At 40.4% G+C, this 14,897-nt stretch overlaps 1 protein-coding gene and 1 pseudogene across 1 annotated transcript; one reads left to right on the forward strand and one right to left on the reverse strand.

The window, feature by feature from the left end:
- Nucleotides 1-170: 170 nt before the first annotated feature.
- On the forward strand, nucleotides 171-3,867 carry LOC116210367 (L-tryptophan--pyruvate aminotransferase 1-like). The gene is made up of 5 exons (XM_031544233.1): nucleotides 171-353; nucleotides 656-956; nucleotides 2,656-2,936; nucleotides 3,060-3,361; nucleotides 3,471-3,867. Exons 1-5 carry the CDS (start codon nucleotides 238-240, stop codon nucleotides 3,677-3,679), a joined length of 1,209 nt encoding a protein of 402 aa, XP_031400093.1. The 5' UTR covers nucleotides 171-237; the 3' UTR covers nucleotides 3,680-3,867.
- LOC116212266 lies at nucleotides 3,834-14,011 on the reverse strand (annotated as a pseudogene).
- Nucleotides 14,012-14,897: the final 886 nt, after the last annotated feature.

The following is a 14,897-nucleotide window of genomic DNA, read 5'->3' on the forward strand; positions in this document are numbered from 1 at the left end:
AAATTTTTGGTTCACGCACCTAATTTCCCCATTTTTTCTATTTTCCCTTTTTATTTTTCTAATTTCCCCTTTTTTCCATAAGGGAAAAAAAACTGTTTTTTTCGTGTCTTTTTTTTGGGTGAGAATGTTCGCATCATTTCGTTTGTCTGTAGGTTCGTGTATAAATACATCAACTGTGGGACGAGAAGAGAAGCAATTTGAGAATTGTGTTAAGACATCAGAAGATTAGAAGAGAAGATGGGTGGCACCGAGAACACAACCACCCGCGTTGGCAAGGCCAACTTCGGAGTCTCCAAATGCACCCGGCCTGCTGGAGCTGGCCTCTCGCCCGACTCCCCCGTCAACCTCGACCAGTAAGTAGTGTTTATTCTCCTTTTGTGACGGTTTTGTGCTGGTACTTTCCCGTTTCATGGGAATAACTCGGAGCCAGGCCAAGCGTTTTTCTCCGAGTTCCCTGGAAAATATCCCCCGCCACCTTTTTCATTTGTACCGTTTCGTTTGTTATTATTGTAGTTGTGATTTGAAATCCCCGCACTCAGGCGGTAAAAAGGCCCGCGCTCTTTTTCAAGTTTTCGAGTTTTCGAGTTTCGGTTTTACATTTTTCGTTAGAGTCTAACTAAACCGAATGATCGTTCCTCTTCTTTTGGTGGTGCAGGGGGGATCCGACAATGTTCGAGGAATACTGGAGGAAGAATAAGGAGAGTTGCGACGTGGTGATTGGGGGAAGCGAGTTGATGAGTTACTTCAGCAACCCCCATATCATGTGCTGGTACCTTCTGCCGGAACTCGAGGACTCCATCCGCCGCCTCCACAGCCTCGTTGGGAATGTCTCGACGGAGGGCCGCCATATCATTGTGGGGAACGGCTCCACCCAACTCCTCCAGGCGACGCTCTATGCGCTCTCAGCCGACTCGCCTCAGCCTGTCAGCGTCGTCTGCGCAGCCCCCTACTACTCGGTGAGTCCTATACTACGTACTCTCTTTATCATTTAACCATCAGCCTATCATTCTTTTGCCCTAGGATTAGTTATCACTCCGAACGTCCAACCCTATGCATGTAATATATCGATTATGTGATATTACACACACTTTGAATGGTATAGTACATGTTTCATATTTAATTATACTAATCCAACGATATGATTGCACTTATTTTTCATTCTGAAGGAAAAAATGAGTGAGCCGATTCATTAGATTATACTACAAATTATTGAAATAAAATAATGATTTTATATAATTAAAAAAATGCCAGCGGGGCATGGGGGGTGGCCAACGATTCAGGGGGTGGTGAGTGGGCAGAGGCGTGTCTGCTGGCGAGTGCGCGTTTCGGCGCACTTCGTGGGCCGGTGGGATCGGGCCAACGGCCTCTGTTCTTCTTCTTCTTGTTTTTTTTTTTTGCTAATTAATTTTCATCAAATTTTGGCTGGCAAATAGTTATTAAAAGGTAATCTCAGAATAAAATTGGATGTTCTTTTTATAAATTTCTGCAATCATTTGCTTAGTTACTTGTGACATTGTGCCACTACCACTTTAACAAAGTGCGGTATCATATCATGCCCACATTAATTTACTGTCCATTTTCTTAATTAATAATTAATTAGTTGTACATGGTAAATCTAATAATCTAATCCATTTTTCTAAATTTACTTCATTAATTGCCCACGATTCCCACTTCTAATGGTATAAAATCTTAGTAACCCCTTTTATCAAAATAGAGTCGGAATGAGTTCTCATTTCTTTTTTTTTTTTTGTGTAAGTTAAGGAAATTGTGTCAGTCTATTATAGAGTTTCCTTTTACTTGTGATGAAATTTAACACTGATCCGTCTCCAAGTAGTTACAATTATTTGTCTTATGGGGTAGTGGCATGTAATTAATGTGCACATTGGTTAGGATTTATTTGTTCATGGAAGTGAGTCAAAATGTTTTTGAATGGTTGACTTTAATTAATTAATAAATTTCTATTTTAATGAAAGGGAGGAGCTTAGAGTAATAAATAGACAGACAAAAGTGGACAGACATGTTCCTCAAGACGCACAAACAAATTGTTTTCCTCTGAAGAACAAACATGCATAGGTTACAACATCGGTGGACATAGTAACATGGTCACGTGCATTTATTTATCGCCATTTTCTCCTATACAAATCGAAACAATAATTCGAACTCTACGGGTGAGTTAAGTAACTGCGATATAGATCAGACCGAAGAATATGATGAAACGATTGATAGTTGTATGTATGATTATCTTTTTATGTGTTGCGTTACGCTAATGATTCCCGAGATCGTGGATGGGGTCTTTCTTAAGAATCCTAGATCTCGTCTTTAGGGTCGGGAAGAGTTTTCGATAGGGTGGCATGCCAATGGAAACCATTTGTTTATGCGAGTACATTCATTGATCAAAGTACGCTTTCTTGGGTGAAGGATTAATGCATATGGGGCAAGCAATAATGTCTAATTATTCATCATCCACATGCATTGCATGTTATGATGTTGTCCGCTGTCATCTACACATTCATTGCTCATCTTCCTTGAACATATTGCCCTGTCCCTCTTCCCGGGTTCAAGGGTCTTAACATGCGCGGTTATTTCCCAATCCTTGGATGAAATTCTCGTGCACGATGATTTACCGTTGAGTGATATCATATTTCGATTTTGCAGTGCTATCCGGAATTGGCGGATTTGCTCAAGTCTGGATTGTACAAGTGGGAGGGCGATGCGTACGACTTTGACAAGGAGGGCCCGTATATAGAGCTGGTGACATCGCCTAACAACCCGGACGGTTCTATCCGTGGACCGGTGGTGAACCGGGGGGATGGGAAGGTGGTCTATGACTTGGCCTACTACTGGCCCCAATACACTGCTATCACCCACCAACTTGACCATGACCTCATGCTGTTTACTTTCTCAAAGAGCACTGGTCACGCCGGTTCTCGTATCGGGTAATTAAAGCACCTAATCCTTTTTTTCCCGTTAATCGATCTCAGTGGAATTCTAGTCAAACATTTGCAAAATCCTTGTGATATTCGTATGTTATGCTTATTTCTTGTTTGATTCTGTCGAAGGTGGGCCATCGTGAAGGACGAGAAGGTGGCTAGGAAGATGCTCAAGTTCATGGAGGTGATGTCGATTGGGGTATCAAAGGAAGCCCAATTTCGAGCAGCGAAGATCTTAGGAGCAATATGTGATGGATATGAGGGCTTTCGTCCCATAGATACGGAGAATTTCTTTGAGTACTCCAAGCGTCTCATGATCGAAAGGTGGGAGAGGCTGAGAGAAGTCGTGAACCAGAGCGAGATCTTCAGCCTTCCCAAGTTCTCTCAGGAGTACTGCCTCTTCTCCTCCGAGTTCACCGAGACTCACCCCTGTAATTAACCTCTCAAACCACATTAAATTCTGCGCCTTATTGATATTTCTTGGGCGGCAAGTTAACTCTGACTTCACTTCGTCTTCTTGGCATTTTGATTTTTTGACAGCATTCGCGTGGCTGAAGTGCAAAGAGGAGTTGAAGGATGCACAGAGTGTGTTGAGAGGGCAAAAGATACTCGCTAGGAGCGGGACGAAGTTCGGGGTCGACCCCACTTTCGCAAGGGTAAGCATGGTGAGCCGAGAAGACGTGTTCAATGCCTTCCTTGAGAGGTTATCAGCCCCTAAAGGAGCCGTCAGCAATGGGAATCAGGCATAGATGTGAAGCTCGGGAATCGGAAAGTTGCTTTAGTAGTTTAGTTAAGCTTCGCAAATAATATAATTGTTATATGAAGCTAGTAAAGATGTAACCCCGGGGATCATTCCTTCTGGTTAAGCTATATGACACAGTTAACTCATGAGTTATATGAATCCCATAGAAATGTCAGGAATACACTGTTTCTTTCATCTTCCTAACAGGCCACTGAAAACTTGGCTATTCCCTCCCAAGGAAGCTTCCCACTCGACCGAGGATGTCATGATCTGAGATATAGTCTGTACAACCTCGCGCATTTCGGGTCGGTTCGCTGGATCTTCACTCAAACACCACTAAGCTATTTCTGCCATCTGCATAAAAGAAGTGACCCAAGTCGGTCAGATATCTGAATCCTGAAGTATATAGTGGAATCCAGAACTTCAGATTTTACCTTATGGACATCCTCCATGGGATAGCTTCCCCGAAGGTTCCCATCCACCACAGCTTCTAAAGCATATTCTGGGTCCTCTTGTCGGAAAATCTTATTTACCTGGCAGATTCATGAACTGAAACCTTTCAACAGTGACATGTATACTTCTCGGGTTTTGCAGTATACTTCTCGAGTTTTGGTTTCATGTATTGAGCTTGAGGCTTCCCACTGTGATTAGTGATTTCAATTTGGGGGACTCATTATTGTCTCGAGTCAGTGCTCTCTGACCCGTTATTAGCTCTGCCAAAACGACACCAAATGCAAACACGTCGGTTTTGGGAGTCACCTGGAGCATGATTTATGTATTTGAATAATTCATTTTATGAAAATAAAGTTTATTCTATTATCCATATATTGTCTATGTTTATTAAAATAAATTCCTTAAAATGTTTTGAATGCTTCATTCTTAAGAGTTAAGAATATGAGTGACGAAATAATTCGGTAAGAATATCTTTAAACTGTTCACGATCGTAAGAGACTTAACTGGACATTATTGCTCCAGATAGATCGTCACCTCTGTCTGTTTCCATGATTAATATACAGATACTAATGAATATGGAGTAGCGAGTCTCACACTATTTGATAACTGTTATCAAGACAAATATGTGGATACTTATATGATAAGTAGTCGAATGTGACGTGCAGATAATATTCATACGGTAATTTACTAATGTCAATGAATATTATCTGGATCGTATTAGTGCATATAGTCCTTAGACTTGACATGGAATGCTATCTCAAGTATAGGTGATTAGGATTTGCTACTACTAATGTATTTGTGCTTAGCATGAATATTTGACGGATAGTGGTCCTAGTTAGTTATACTTGGAGTTAGGTGTCCGATCAAAACGAGATTCGCTAACTTGAGTAAACAGGGAAAAGATCCTATGGATATGAGTTTTTTTCTGGATCGAGAAATCCTCGGTCGGGGTAGATAGGCTCGAATAGAAAAGAGTTTCTGTTCAAGTACTACAAATATAAGAATGAAATCAGAGAGTGCATATGATCGGGTATAGAGTTTGACATTTACCGTAACTCTGGCTAGATCGGGATCTTGTAGTGAAGGGATTCAATGCATGGTATATACGATCAGAGGTTCATCAGAATGTTTTAATTAAACATTCGTCATCATTTGGATTGTCACGATATGCTGCTAGGTGTCACTCGTGAACTTTGGGAATCAATGGCATTTTGGGAATGAAGCTTTTGGTTACAAAAAGTGTTTCTGGTGGTGTCAAATGAGTTGATACTATAATCCCATTGCCATTTGATGATGAACCTAGTTAGTCACACACATTGAACGTGTTTAAATCGAGAAAAGAATTAATTCTAATTAAGGAAGTTAATTTGGAATTAATTATCGAACGAGTCTTGTAATGTGGTTGCAACGGTGCTAGCACATCCTATTGCCGAGTTCAATATCAAGGATAAATTTAATTAAGGAAATACGATAGTTTCCTTATTTGGAGAGTTTTTATAAATAGATTGTCTATTGATGGAAACTCGTGTCAATGACTTGTTTGATCTTTCTTTCTTACAACAAGGGCAAGTCATTGGATGACTTAAGTGTGAGGACTCATTTGTGTGAATTAATTAATAATTACATTTTAGTCCCTAGGGTAAAGATATATATAGATATGTTCTTACAGATAACCCAAGAACGCATTCGATCAATAAGACCCGATATTAGAGAGAAAGAGAGTGGTTTTCCGCTGAGAAATTACAGCAGTTCAGCCGCACAAATTCCAAGGCTGAGGAGTTCTTCTCGGCACCGGTTTGGCGTTTCGATGTTGTCCTTGACGTCCTTGAAGAGATCCTATCATTCAGTGACGATTCCGTTTGAGACCGGTGACCTAGATCGGAGTGTACGGGTAGAGAGGAACTCAATCTCGGCGGAGACGTGCTCGTGTGGACAAACTAGAGGCTGGACACTTGGACGGTTAGTTTGATCGCCTCGAATCGACAACGTTAGTATAAAAGTCTAAAATTTTCTTGTGGATTCGATAGGTAATGTTATCTATTAGTTTAAAAGGCGATTCTTATATCAAGATATGATCTTGAAGTTTTTGATTAAACGAGCACGTGATGAAAATTTGATTTTTACCGTAATTAACTTTTCCGCTGCTACCGTGCTCGGTTTTCTAACAGTGGTATCAGAGCCTTCCTTCTATTCGATTAGATACATAATTTGTGCCTAATTTTGGTTTTGATTGTGATTTATTAAAGTGTTTAATAATTCGGTATCGAATTGGGTACAAGAAATTGTTTCTCGTAACTGGCCCTACAGAATTCAAAACGGTCGATTCTCTTGGTTGATGAACAGCCCGAGATGGTCTTCATAGGCTATGTACAGCCGCAGCTAGCGGCTGCTGGATGCACCTGGGATGGTCTCAAGTGGTTTTCTGGTCGCTGGTCGTTGTTTCAGTTCAGCCAATGTTGGCTGCTGGCCGCAACTGGACGCAATTGTGAGCGGCTGGACGCGACTGGGCACTCAGCTGGGCGCGACTGGGCGCTCGGCTGGATGCGACTGGGTGCGCGGTTGGACGCCACTGGACGCGACTGACTGTGCGCTATTGTATATGGTTGTCCCGACCCGGTGATCATCGCGTAGTGGGCAATTTCGATATTTTCGAAAATAAGATTTTTGAAACAATTAATTGCCAAAATTGTTTTTTTAAATTTGATTTTATGAAATTGGATATTTGATATCCTATTCTAATGAAATTAGAAATTTTGATATTTGATATCAAAAGTATTTGGAAGATACACTAGATGTATGATATCTTGTATATTTTTCAAAATTGGAAATTTCCTAATATGTGATATTTGGATATTTTGTAAAGAGTTACGAAATTGGCATGAAATTTATTTTCCTATTATGCTATTAGTTTCTTTTTATGAATTTCGAGCATGGTGTGTGATTATGGACTTTATGAAATTTTGCTTAATTCTTGTGGCTTTAGGATTAAGCTAAGAGTAAGTCCATGATCATGTTTTTATCGATTCCGAATATATATTTATGCATGTGATGTGTGAATACGGATAATGTGCAAAGTGAAACCAAATATTAATTACTAATTAGGTCACCGAATAGAAAATCTTCCAAATTTAAAATATTAAGTCGGGAATGGCATGAGGTTGCGAACCTCTATCATGGCTCTCCACCAAAACATTCTCCAAAGAGTTTTAGTTTGTTTCGCTGTCAGTCGTGGATACACGGGGGCACGAGACAGACTAAGGGATTTTTTCGCATGAATGTTTTAAAACATGTGATGTTTTAGATTGTCGGTTGCCAATAACGGCAGACACCGGAGGTAGCTGACATCTAGGGTTTGGTGGGTTAGACTTGGCTATGTATGATGGACCAATAATGGCAGGCACCTGAGGTCCAGAGTACTAGAAGCCGAATTGATTGAGCCATACATAGAGATGTACTGAACAAGGAGTTGTTCGCTTATAGAGTGCTTGTTTCCAATAATGGTAGGTACCTGAGGAAATTAGTATTCTATGAGAATTCAATCACCCGCTAGGAATCTTTCCCGATTAGGATTCCCGTTTCCTATTTTGGAAGTGTAATTCGAAAAGATAGTGGGAGACCATTTTGATTGAAAGTCCATGGTCATTATGGTTATATATACATAAATTCATTAATTTAATCTTGTTATTTTCTGCAGTCATGATAAGTATGAAATTAGTGAATCCTCTCACGAGTATACTAAGTGATAATAGGCTCACTGGGTCTAACTTTTCGAACTGGCTCCGTAACCTGAACATTGTCCTGAGCATGGAGGCTCTGGGATACATCCCGGAGACTCAGGAGATTGAACTCCCTGGCGGGGATGCTACGAGTGATCAGCAGGACGCATATGATCTGTGGTTTACTGATGACACGAATGTCCGCTGCTATATGCTTGCCTCGATGAGCAATGAGTTGCAGAAGCAGCATGAGAACATGAGGAGTTCTCGTGAGATTTTGAAGAATCTCAGGGAGCTCTATGGGGAGAATAGCAAGATCGCACGTTATGAGATATCGAATGAATTGTTCCGTGTAAGAATGCAGGAGGGAACTGAAATCGCAGCTCATGTGCAAAAGATGATCAAGCTGATTCAGCAACTTAAGAAACTTGAGTTTCAGATGGAAAAAGAACTTCATTGTGAACTTTCACATGAACAAGTTATCATGTTCGTTGTCTGAGCTGCTGAACATGTTGGTCACTGTATAGAATGCTATGAACAACTAAAGGAAGGATAAGGAAGTCGTTCTTGTGGCTGGTACTTCTTCTAGTAAGACTGGGAAGAAGAAGAAGAAGTTAAAGAAAGGCTATGTTTCTCAGCAGTCAGCAGGGGTGTCCAAGAATAAGGGCAAGGCAAAGGTTGCTGCGAAAAAGGGAACTTGCTTCTATTGCGGCAAGGATGGACATTGGAAGAGGAACTGTTAGCAGTACCTCGCCTTGTTGAAGGCAAATAAGGGAAAGAAACTTTTAGAAGGTATGTTTATCTCTTGTTATGTTAGTTCCAATGGTTCATATAGCTCATCTACAGCTTGGGTTCTTGATACTGGTGCAAGCTCACACGTTTGTACCTCTATGCAGGGGCTAGCAAGCAGTAGGATCCTTGGAAGGAATGAGGTTTGCCTAAAGATCGGCAATGGAGCAAGTGTTGCGGCCAAAGTTGTGGGGTCGACTTCATTACATATGGTTGGACATGTTTTATTTCTAGATCGCGTGTTACTTACTTAACAGGATTCCAAGGAAGTTGGTCTCTACCACTTCATATGAGATATGAAATGGTAGGACACCTAGTCTTAAGTACGTTAAGATTTGGGGTTGTCATGCATTCGTTAAGAAGCAGAAGACCAATAAGCTGGAAACCCAGTCCGAGAAAGGCAGGTTTGTATGTTATCTAAGTGACAGCCTTGGATATTATTTTTATTTCCAGACTGAGCAAAAGGGTTTATTAGTAGATATGCGATCTTTTTGGAGAAACAATTTGTCTAGGAAGGTGGCATGGGAAGGCAGAGAGTACTTGATGAGGAGTCATCAGTGCCACAGACCGATCAAGCGCCCATTTCAATGGACACTGATAAACCAGTTGAGATACCTATTCAGATTGAGAATGTCACGAAACCTTGAAGGTCGGGTAGGGTAAATCGTACTCTCGCGAGATTCCTTAATCTCCATGAGAATGTACAAGAGTTGTTCGTTCATGGAGATAATGATCCTTCCACTTATGAGGAAGCTATATCATATATAGATTCTTCTAAATGGCTACAGGCCATGAACTCAGAGATAGACTCCATGAGCGAGAACCAAGTCTGGGATCTTGTTGACCCTCTTGAAGGTATAGTACCTATAGGGAACAAATGGATTTTCAAGAGGAAGATTAGTGCTGATGGAAAGGTAGAGATCTATAAAGCTAGGCTAGTGGCGAAGGGTTATCGCCAGAAGTAGGGAGTCGACTATGAGGAGACTTTCTCGCCTGCAGCCATGCTGAAGTCCATCAGAATAATGTTAGTTGTTGTTGCGCACTATGATTATGAGGTTTGGCAAATGGATGTCAAGTCCGCCTTCCTCAACGAATACATTGAGGAAGACATATTCATGGACCAACCCAAGGGTTTTGAATCCAAGGATAAGGCCAAGGTGTGCAAGCTTAAAAGATCCATTTATGGTCTTAAGCAGGCTTCAAGGAGCTGGAATCGACGTTTTGATGAGGTCATAAAGTCCTTTGGCTTCATCAAGAACGAAGATGAACCATGTGTGTATAAAAAGGCTAGTGGGAGCATGATCGCCTTTCTTGTATTATACGTGATGACATTCTGCTGATGGGTAATGATGCTGGTATGCTCACTTCTGTAAAGATCTGGTTGTCCAATACTTTCTCCATGAAGAATTTGGGAGAAGCGACCTATATTCTGAGTATTCAGATTTATAGAGATAGACCAAAATGATTGATAGGTCTATCCCAAGCCCTGTATCTGGATAAGGTGTTGAAGAGGTTTCAACATGCAAGATTCTAGAAGAGGATTGCTCCCTGTGAGACACAATATCCATCTCTCTAAAGTGATGTCTCCCAAGACTCCTAAGGAGAGAGAAAAGATGGCACAGGTGCCTTATGCTTCGGCTATAGGTAGCATGATGTATGGTATTCTGTGTACAAGGCCGAATATCACGTATGTTGTTAGTGTGACTAGCAGGTATCAATCAACCCAGGACCTGATCATTGGACTGCTGTCAAGAATATCATTAAGTACTTTAGAAGAACTAAGGATATGGTTCTGGTATATGGAGGTGAGTTGAGACTAAACGGGTTTATAGATTCTGATTTTCAGTCAGATGTGAATGATAGAAAGTCTATCTCCGGTTACATATTCTTCTGTAATGGAGGTGCAGTTAGCTGGAAGAGTTCTAAGCAAGAGACGACTGCAGATTCCACTACAGAGACTGAGTATATTGCTGCATCTGATGCAGCAAAAGAAGCAGTTTGGATTCAGAAGTTTGTGATTGAACTCGATGTTATTCCCTCCATATCGTCACCAGTAAAGCTATACTGTGATAATACTGAAGCGATTGCTCAGGTAAAGAAACCAAGGTCACATCAGAAGTCCAAAAACATTGAGAAGAGATATCATATTATCATGGAGATTATCGAGAGAGACGATGTAGCCGTGCAGAAAGTAGCTTCAGCGGATAATGTCGCTGATCCACCCACGAAGGCCATGACGCAGCAGCAGCTAGAGAAAATCTTGAGAAGATAGGTCTTAGATACTGTACAGAGTGGCTCTAGTGCAAGTGAGAGATTGTTAGTGATATGCCCTGGAGCCATATTTATGTATTTGGATAATTCCTTTTATGGCAATAAAGTTTATTCTATTATTCGTATATTGTCTATTTTTATTAGAATAAAGTCCTTAAGATATTTTGAATTTTTCATTCTTAAGAGTTAAGAATGTAAGTGATGAAGTAATTCGGTAAGAATATATTTAAACCGTTCACGATCGTAGGAGACTTAACTGGACATTATTTCTCCAGCTAGATCGTCACCTCTATTTGTTTCCATGATTAGTATACAGATACTAATGAAGATGGAGTAGTGAATCTCATACTATCTGATAACTGTTATCATGACAAATATGTGGATACTTATATGATAAGTAGTCGAATGTGACGTGCAGATAATATTCATACGGTAATTTACTAATGTCAATGAATATTATCTGGATCGTATTAGTGCATATAGTCTTTAGACCTGAGATGGAACGTTATCTCAAGTATAGGTGACTAGGATTTGCTACTGCTAATGTATTTGTGTTTAGTATGAGTATTCGACAGATAGTGGTCCTAGTTAGTTATACTTGGAGTTAGGTGTCCGATCAAGACGGGATTCGCTAACCTGAGTAAACAGGGAAAATGTCCTAACTCCTAACTCCTATTGATATGAGTTTTGTTCTAGATCGAGAAATTCTTGGCCGGGGTAGATAGACTCGAATAGAAAAGAGTTTATGTTCAAGTACTACAGATCTAAGAATGAAATCAGAGAATCCATATGATCAGGTATAGAGTTTGATATTTACCGTAGTTCTGGCTAGATCGGAATCTTGTAGTGAAGGGATTCAATGCATGGCATATACGATCAGAGGTTCATTAGAATGTTTCAATTATACATTCGTCATCATTTGGATTGTCACGATATGCTGCTAAGTGTCACTGGTGAACTTTGGGAACCAATGGCATTTTGGGAATTATGTTTTTGGTTACAAAAAGAGTTTCCGGTAGTGTCAAATGAGTTGATACTATAATTCCATTGCCATTTGATGATGAACCTAGTTAGTCACACACATTGAACGTGTCTAAACCGAGAAAAGAATTAATTCTAATTAAGGAAGTTAATTGGGAATTAATTATCGAACGAGGCTTGCAATGTGGTTGCAAGGGTGCTAGCACATCCTGAAACTGAGTTCAATATCAAGGATAAATCTAATTAAGGAAATACGATAGTTTCCTTATTTGGAGAGTTTCTATAAATAGATTGTCTATTGATGGAAACTCATGTCAAGGACTTGTTTGATCTTTCTTTCTTACAACAAGGGCAAGTCATTGGATGATTTAAGTGTGGGGACTCATTTGTGATTTATTAATTAATGTGGATTAATTAATAATTACATTTTAGTTCCTAGGGTAAAGATATATATAGATATGTTCTTACAAATAACCCTAGAACGCAATTGATCAATAAGACCCGATCTTAGAGACAAAGAGAGTGGTTTTCGGCCGAGAAATTACAGCAGCTCAGCCGCACTAATCCCAAGGCTGATCGGAGTTCGTCTCGGCTCCGGTTTGGCGTTTCGGTGTTGTCCTTGACGTCCTTGAAGAGATCCTTTCATTCCGTGACGATTCCGTTCGAGACCGGTGGCCTAGATCAGAGTATACGGGTAGAGAGGAACTAAAGGCCGGACACTTGGACTGTTAGTTTGATCGACACTAATCGACAAAGTTAGTATACAAGTCTAAACTTTTATTGTGGATTCGATAGGTGATGTTATCTATTCGTTTAGAAGGCGATTCTTATGTCGAGATATGATTTTAAAATTTTTGATTAAATGAGCACGCGATGAAAATTTGATTTTTACCGTAATTAACTTTTCCGCTGCTACCGTGCTCAGTTTGTTATTCATTTAGAAGGCGATTCTTATGTCAAGATATGATCTTGAAGTTTTTGATTAAACAAGCATGCGGTGAAAATTTGACATTTACCGTAATTAACTTTTCCGCTGCTACCGTGCTCAGTTTACTCGAGAGGAAGATATCTTGGTGTGCCGACGAGTCGTGTAGCAATGAGATCTTCCTCATTTGTTCTCCCCACAAGCTTTGCCAATCCTAAATCTGCTACCTGTATCATCGAACATGTCGCGTCAAATAGGATGGAGTAAATGCAATCGAGTTCTCATATGCGATATATAGAATCCATAAGTCAAAAACTCTCTTTCTGTGTTTGCGATGGTACCTTTGCTCTTAGCCCCTCATCAAGTAGAATGTTGCTCGTCTTTAGAGCGATTTGAGTTCTAGCAGTCCAAGAGTGAGGCTGATGGCCTGTTCAGGACTTCGTCGATGAATATTATTGTTGTCATCGTCATAATTACGTTTCAGTATAAGAACAGAACCCTACAAATGTGATATCTAAAGTACCTTTAAGCAAGGGATCATGAAGATGGTCGTTGAGAGACCCGTTCTGAACATACTCGTAAACTAAGTAAAGGTGATCTTCTCTGCTAGCATATCCTAACAGCTCCACCTGAACCGACAGACACTCTGCTTGGTACTTTTGTTCACATGATTTGGGAAAATGAGTTCGATTGCGAAAAGCTTAATGTACTTACTACATTTATGTGATGGATCTTGGCCAAGTCTTTAAGCTCTGCAAGGAACTCCTTGGACTTGCTCGATCTCATCTTCTTTATCGCTACCTCCTGATGAAAAGTGAAACAAAGATATCTGTTCAGTTTTCGATGATAAGTCGAGGATGATGCATAACGGTCGAGAGCTATTATACTACACCTGCCCTCCTACTAGTACTCCAAAGTAGACGCTCCCGTATCCTCCCTCTCCAATCTTCTTGCTCTCAGCAAAGTCACTAGTGGCATCCTCGATCTCCTCAAGGGTAAATACTATTGGCCTTTCCGATCCAAAAGCAGATAAATCTGCACATTTGAGTTCCGATTCAAACACAGGCAAATATACAAGCAGGAAGTTCCAAAAAATTTAATGCTTAATCTGATTAATCTTTATTGCCGTCTATGTCATCTTTTTTCAGGTGCGGCGTTTGCCACGTTTGTCTCTTCCCGCCCAATCCCCTGCCTTCCCGTCCATTCCCGCGTTTGCCCTGTTTCTTCTGCCTTTCACTTTGCCCCTTCTGCAAATCACTCCCAATCTCCCTGTCTGTTTCTTTTCCACCGAAAATTGGAGAGAGCTTTTGCAATTAGGGTGTGGTTGCATTGATCGGTTCAGGATTGTGTTTGCTTGGTGTGCCATGGAGGACGAATTTGGGAGTCGTTTTGAGGGACTCAAAACTTTCTTCTCCGCACGCTTGACTGAAATTCTTGTAAAGCTTCCTGTGTCTGCACCAGGCTGTTTTTAACAGAGCTGCATAAGTCCAAGAGTCCGAGAGAACTGTCCAGAAGCTCGGAGTCGGGGAGGCACGAGGAATCTCATCCACTGCGATGTCTGCATATCACTGCGATGTCTGCATTGTCTCCTCAGCTCTGTTTAGTTTGGAGAACCTAGGAAATTTCGTAGTTTTCCATTTTCTCGATGTTTGAAATGTGCATTCTGTTCTTCATCTTCCTATATGAGAAGAAAAACGAAAAATTGGTAAAGCGCCAAGTAAAGCACCAAAACGAAAAATTTTGTCGTCCACGGCACACTTAAGTCATCCAATGACTTGCCCTTGTTGTAAGAAAGAAAGATCAAGCAAGTCTTTGACACGAGTTTCCATTAATAGACAATCTATTTATATAAACTCTCCAAATAAGGAAACTATCGTATTTTCTTAATTAGATTTATCATAGGTATTAAACTTGGCTTCAGGATGTGCTAACACCCTTGCAATCACATTGCAAGCCTCGTTCGATAATTAATTCCTAATTAACTTCCTTAATTAGAATTAATTCTTTTTTCGGTTTAGACACGGTCAATGTGTGTGACTAACTAGGTTCATCTTCAAATGGCAATGGGATTATAGTATCAAATCATTTGA

This window comes from Punica granatum, chromosome 6 (genome assembly GCF_007655135.1).
Source record: "Punica granatum isolate Tunisia-2019 chromosome 6, ASM765513v2, whole genome shotgun sequence".
In the NCBI taxonomy this organism is placed as follows: Eukaryota; Viridiplantae; Streptophyta; class Magnoliopsida; order Myrtales; family Lythraceae; genus Punica; species Punica granatum.